Genomic DNA, 6,725 nt, shown 5'->3' on the forward strand with positions numbered 1-6,725 from the left:
CATCAAAATAAAAACTAAGAAAGGTGTATGATCTCATTAATTAATTAACCAATAAATCAATCACAATTGCAACCAATATCAACTTGCAGCAAACTTTTGCAATTAAAGGCAATTAAAATGGTTGCAACTCTTTCTTTCTTTCTTTCTTTCTTTCTTTCTTTCTTTCTTTCTTTCTTTCTTTCGCAACGATTTGAAAAAAAAACATAATTTGCTATTTTTAGGCTTGTTTTATTAACAGATCATTTTATCTTAGTATTTAGTTTGAAACATTATTTATTACTTACACTTTATTAACATTATACCGCCCTATATATATAAAGTGTATATAAAGTATGAAAGATATAGAGCGTGATAATCCGTTTTAAGCAATTAAAGTCATGGTAACATGGTAAAATCACAGAAATGTCAGGTCCATTTGTTTTAAATAAAATAGTCAACGAAGTATTGTGAACACTGAAATAACAAGTTATACTTCAGTAGTAATGAAATCTGTACAGAGGGAGTCAGTTACATATACACATAATTTAATTGTTTTAATTTTTACAAGAATTTATCGACTGCTTTTTTTTTTTTTTTTACAAAGCTATAGATATATTTTATCTATAGTTTTCATTTCCTGGAACAGAAACCTTTTATTGTAACTGATAACGGATTCTTTATTTATAGGAGGGCGTACATTTATTTACATGTGAGATCCATGGGTTCAATTTTCGATTAGAAATTCAAGTTGCAAGAGGAACAATAATCTCAGACCACTTGTAAATTACTAACTATTTTATCAGTCTCAGTTAAAACCAGATCCAGAAGAAGAAGAAGAAGAAGACGAAGAAATCCAAAAATCATTCAGATTAACGTATTTAGCCAAGAATGTGTGAGCTCTTGCTTTCCTTGTGCAACAATTTTTACTCAGATATTCAGATTCTGATGGAATCCAGCCGATAGGAATTAGAAGTATTTGTCAGACCTTTTGTTATAATAATATATAATGCTGAAGTAATAATAATGACGAGCAAATAAGCATTCGGGAAAGGACTGATTAATAAGAAATATATAAGAAAATGAGAAATTGATGATTAAGTAAGGCGCAATTATGCTTTTTATTTATTCTTATCACAGGAAAAGTTATTTTGCGCAAATAAACATACGATTCTGCGTAAATCTGCCCGTTTCATGTAAAGCCTATGAGCTGAACATGGTTCTTTACGGAATAGTATCCTTGATTAATGTAAAGAATTCAAACCGAAACGGTCATCTCATCAGGGAAACATATTTTAAACACCACCCATATCGTTAAACAGCGTTTTATTATTAATCTAATTTTCAGTATATATATATATATATATATATATATATATATATATATATATATATATATATAAATATATATAGCTGTTTTATTGAACTGTACATAAATGCAGGGAAATCTCCCTCCAGCACCTGCGGTTTGTGTTTCATCATTAACACAGTGATAGTTATCACTCTTGGACTAAAATAAGTGCAGTCACTGATGATCTTTTACAGGCTTATGCATTTCCAGCTGAAAAATATAAAATCAATACGAATTTAACATGGACCAAATATTAAATCGATTTAAAAACAAACCTTGAAATTGTTTTAAGTAAGAAGGCAGAAAATGCTCTCTCTCTCTCTCTCTCTCTCTCTCTCTCTCTCTCTCTCTCTCTCTCTCTCTCTCTCTCTCTCTCTCTCACACACACACACACACACACACACACACACACACACACACACACACACACACACACACTCTGTAGTGCCATATGACGCGTGTTGCAGTTCAGAAAACATGAAATAAAGTGAAGACATTTTCCTTAGAGTTCCTTAGATCTTACGAGATTGTGAGCAGCATTTCAAACAGTATCTAACAGTGTTTGTGTCTATGTGTGTGTGTGTGTGTCTGTGGGTGGGGGGTGTCCGTAGCTGTAATACTGTATAGGTTTATATAAATCTAAAAAAAAAAAAATAAAAAAAAAAAATCCGAGCCTCTTATTGCTTCCATTCAACTCGATTAATTTCATAATTTACATTTCATCAGTCCATTCACAATCGTTTCATCTGGCCCTATATATATATATATATATATATATATATATATATATATTTATATATATATATATATATATATATATATATATAGTGCATACATATCAGGCTCCATATTTTCCGTCTCTGCCGTGCCTTTTGTTTCTTCTGTCCTGTTTCGGTCTACATTATATTACATTACGCACGGCTTGATGTCTTGACAGATTCCTTGGTGGTGTAGTTGATGATGATGATGATGGTGGTGATGATGGTAGTAAGATCCTCCAGCACTCGGGTGAAACGAGGCGATGCCGTTAAAGTTCAACACAAAGTCTTTCCTGTCGCACACTGGAGAAGAGTGAGACTGATAGCGAGGGATTCCCACTGCAATAAAAACCCAAAATCACGGGGGTTAACTTTCTTTTTTTGTTCTCTCTTTTTTTAAATGATGCAATGATGAAATACATGCATAGCCACGTCATAAAACACAACATGTTAAAGGTCAACCTTTATTTCCGTTTTAAAAATATACATACTCTCTCTTGTCTCTTTGACTCCATATATAAGTGCTATGTACAGTCTATTATATTTAAGAAAGCGCACGTGATGTACCTTTAATTCACTGTTAAAAAGTGGTTCTTAATCTTCTCTCTCTCTCTCTCTCTCTCTCTCTCTCTCTCTCTCTCTCTCTCTCTCTCTCTCTCTCTCTCTCTTTCGATTTTCCAGGTAAAATAAACTTCCTACAGGGACAAAGCATGCACACTGAAGATGGCACCGCTCCAGCTTGAAATATATTTCTAATGAAATTTCAGAAATATTTCTTTTGTAAACCTTCTGACCAAAATTCCTTTTATTTTTATTTTTTTTTTTTTTTAAATAAAATGTAATGCTTAAAAAACATAAGAGGCGTCTAAATATTTCACTGTAGAATCCAGAAAAGTTTCGGTTAGTTTTAGAGTCCAGTATTATTACACAGTAATGAATTATTTCAGTCGTTTCTATACATTAACAAATAAAGATCATGAGCAGAGACCACACTTGATCACGTGCATTCTATTAAGTACACGTAAGCTATGATAGGGTGCATTAACATTCCACCCATGCTTCTTATAAAAAGAAATAAACAGAAAGAAATAAACAAGTACATAAATAGATACATAAAAAGACCATGCATGTTTTGATAGTCACCCAGTATAAACCAGTTTGGATCATTATGACTTATGACTTTATATATTTTAGATATAACCATATGATTTGTAAAACATTATTCATTTCACATTGTATCTCAGAACTTATTGCGTATTAATTTGGCAATTTGGTTTCTCGTGCATTCAGGTTCTCATTCAAACCTGAAACTAGAACAAAGGAATGAACAAGATATTAGACATCTCTATAATTAACATTTCCTTTTTTTATGGGCCAACCTTTTAAATTATGTTGATAAGAATAAGAATAAAAAGAATATCGCTATTAACTGTTCTTTTTTATTTCTTTCAAGTTATATTACCTTATATGGGCAAGCTGTTAATTTACCAAATATATTAGGTTATCAATTTATTAAATAGTTAATTTTATTGACAGACAGAATTTAATCAGTTTTTGATTTAGATTTGCTGGATTTAAACTGACTATCATGTCGGTTGTGTGGTTGAGCAATAAATCATTTTTAACCTAAATCGCAATATTTTGGCAATTGAAATCGTGATACTACATCAAAATAACATAAAAAATCTGTGTGCTGTGAAGCTTTTTAAAAGATGTTTATTCTCAGTGTTTGATGATTCATGGTATATATATATATATATATATATATATATATATATATATATATATATATATATATATATATATATATATATATACGAACTAAAACTATTAAAAATATACTGCAATTTTTCAATCATTATTCAACATTTTATGTATGAATCGCAATATGATATTTTGTCTATATCGTTCTGTCCTGTATGGTCTGGATTGAACGATATGTGATGGTTCACTGCACGGAGGTATGTTTTTGTTTCACTCTACATGGTTTATCTGGTTTTACTAGCCCTCACTTTCATAAAAAAACATTCCAGGTGATTGGCAGCTCTTATTTGGTATTAAGGAGCTCAGAAGAAAGGGCTCTAGAGTGCATGCCAGTGCCTGCGTCTCTAAACAGTTAAAATATCCCTCACATTAATTTGGACAGGATATACGCCAGTGGAGACCCTTAGCCCATCACCCCACCAGTCTCCATCCACCACCCACCCAGGAGGTCAAATCCTCTTCAGCCTACACTGCTGCTGGGTCTTAAGCCCCTGATTTGCTTGGTAAAAGCAGTGTTATTTTAACCCTGAGGGCTCGGGGTTAATAAAAGTCTGTGAGAAAGACTTATCAAAAATACCAAAGAGCTCATTAAGTGGTCCAAGTAATACTATCATTATGTAAGCAAATATTAGCAGAATATGCATTTTTTTTGCCCCATTTCATGTGTCTAGCAGGCCTCGAGAAATAAATTAAAACATTGTCTGCTAAGTTCTCTACAATATTATTATAACACATCAGTTTAGGAGCAAAACCAGTCTTAGGTCTTGTGTGTTAAATTTTAATCTGAGGATTTAACATCAGGCCACAAGTCCTCTGAGAGCTGTCTTGTTTTTATTAGAAACCTAACACACACAGACACACACACAATCATAAAGCTTTGGTTTTAAAACGTTTTTTAAAAAAGTTGTTTTTTTCCTACAATACCTTAAAGTATTGAATTCGTGGCTTCACGAATTCACAAGTTGAAATTGAATAAAATTAAATTTAATTAAAACTAGGCCTTGTGTACACAATGAGGATTTGGTTAAATACTGATGATCAGATTAAAAAAAAAATTAGAATTAAAAGTATTTGCAAGTGTGTGGGTGATTTAACCTTTTCTAATTTGTAATTTAACATCAACATCGTTTATTAATTTTTAACTTTAATAAAAAGCATTTTATAAACTACAAAATATATTTATTAACTGTATTCACGTTTAATCAAACAAAATCCTAGCATTCCTAATTATTCTAGGTCTTTTTCAAACATATTCAATGGAAAGTCGATATTATATTTTATCTGTTGACAGAATATAAGTGAAAAAAATAAAAATAATAAAAAAAGCGTTAAATGTGGTAATGTAAAAGTAGCTTTTTTTGTAACAGTATTTAGTGTTTGTTTTGATCATCATTAAGCTTTTGAATATATATAGTCATAGTTAAATCGAGTTCTAACACGTTGCACATACACAATACGTGTTTGTGTAGAGTGCAGAGTTTTTTGGGGGGAAGTTGTATTTTTCCTGTGTAAGAAAACTTTACCTGAGATATCTGCAGCGTCTCGGGCTCCGTGGTGCAGGTAGCTCTGTTCGAGGGCGTATGGTGCCACACCTGAGTGTAAACCGGAGGATGAGGAGGATGTCGGGCTGCCTGCAGCCAGTGGAGACTGCTTGATGTAGGGAGACACTGCAGATGAAGGCCAGTGCGCGGTGGCGGCGGCGGTGTACGGCGACGGACACTCCAGAGGTCCACTCATGGCCGGTGGTGAATGAAGCGGACTGCTGCTGCTTCCGGTTGTATTGACATTATTATCGTGCGCATAGTCACCGCCGCTCGAGCTTACCTGGCAGGCCGAGGACATGTACGCAGAACTCGGACTCGGTACGTGATGAGCGGTTGGGCCGAGTCCGTCATACGCGCTTGTCATCGCGTCCAGATTGTAGCTGCCAGCATGGCACGCGAGCGGCGCCGGTGGCGGCTGGAAATCGAAGTTCTGTGGCAGCATGGACGCACCGAAGCCGAGCCCGTTCATCATGCGGTACATGGGTTTGAGAGTTTGGCACTTTCTGCGGAAACCGCGTGGGCGCCTCCGAAACGAGCCCTCTTCGAACATAAACTCGCTACCAGGGTCGATGGTCCAGTAGTGACCCTTACCGGGCCGCCCGAGGCCCTTGGGCAGCTTGATAAAACACTCGTTGAGAGAGAGGTTGTGCCTTACAGAATTTTTCCAGCCTTGATACGAACCACGGAAAAATGGGAAACGGGCCTGCAAGAACTGGTATATCTCGCTTAGAGTTAGCCGTTTGGTCGGCGAGCTCTGGATGGCCATAACGATGAGGGCGATGTAGGAGTATGGTGGTTTCTCGGGGCGCCTCATACCAGAATTGGACTTTTTGGTTTTGGAAGCGTTTGCACCGCCAGTGCTCTCCAGAACCGTGCGCGAGCTCTGCAGTGCGGTGTGCACAGGGCTCGAGCGCAGAGAAGGCGGCGGGTCCAACTGTTGCTGCGCCGTTTCTGTCGTCATCCCTGCGTCCTTGTTAAAAGGAATAAAAAACGGTAGACTACTGCTGCTACTACTAATACTACTACTAAATGTAATAATAAGTAACGGAGTCAAAACTGATACCGATTTTTAAATCAGTCTCGCGCTGAAAGTCAGATCTGGAAGTGAAGTAGATATTAGAAAAATTTGTCTCTCGAAATAGGATCTTTTTTTTTACCCTCCACACCACCAGCAGCATTACGTGTCGCCGAGGCAGAGACTCATGCTTGGTCTCCCGGTGGCCATCGCGAAGACTGAATCCTTAAAGAGAAGGAAACCCTCTCACGCATCTACTGTAAGCTGTACGGCTAAACAAAACGAGACCACCTATCGATTCGTCTCTCTCTCTCTCT

At 35.9% G+C, this 6,725-nt stretch overlaps 1 protein-coding gene and 1 long non-coding RNA gene across 2 annotated transcripts; one reads left to right on the forward strand and one right to left on the reverse strand.

The window, feature by feature from the left end:
* Positions 1 to 242: 242 nt before the first annotated feature.
* foxf2a (forkhead box F2a) lies at positions 243 to 6,725 on the reverse strand. Its single transcript, XM_027176971.2, has 2 exons — positions 5,373 to 6,725; positions 243 to 2,424 (listed from the first exon to the last, which is right to left on the reverse strand). Exons 1-2 carry the CDS (start codon positions 6,352 to 6,354, stop codon positions 2,234 to 2,236), a joined length of 1,173 nt encoding a protein of 390 aa, XP_027032772.2. The 5' UTR covers positions 6,355 to 6,725; the 3' UTR covers positions 243 to 2,233.
* Positions 2,315 to 3,190, forward strand: LOC125145290. The gene is made up of 2 exons (XR_007143642.1): positions 2,315 to 2,451; positions 2,767 to 3,190. It is a non-coding gene; the product is annotated as an uncharacterized LOC125145290 (long non-coding RNA).

Source organism: Tachysurus fulvidraco, chromosome 1 (genome assembly GCF_022655615.1).
Source record: "Tachysurus fulvidraco isolate hzauxx_2018 chromosome 1, HZAU_PFXX_2.0, whole genome shotgun sequence".
Classification (NCBI taxonomy): Eukaryota; Metazoa; Chordata; class Actinopteri; order Siluriformes; family Bagridae; genus Tachysurus; species Tachysurus fulvidraco.

Excerpts from the sequence above, each read along its gene's own strand:
- foxf2a (XM_027176971.2), bottom strand. The coding sequence starts at position 6,354 with ATGACGACAGAAACGGCGCAGCAACAGTTGGACCCGCCGCCTTCTCTG. Across the intron at positions 2,425-5,372 it reads AGACGCTGCAGATATCTCAG|TGGGAATCCCTCGCTATCAG; the intron begins GTAAAGTTTTCT and ends TTTTTATTGCAG.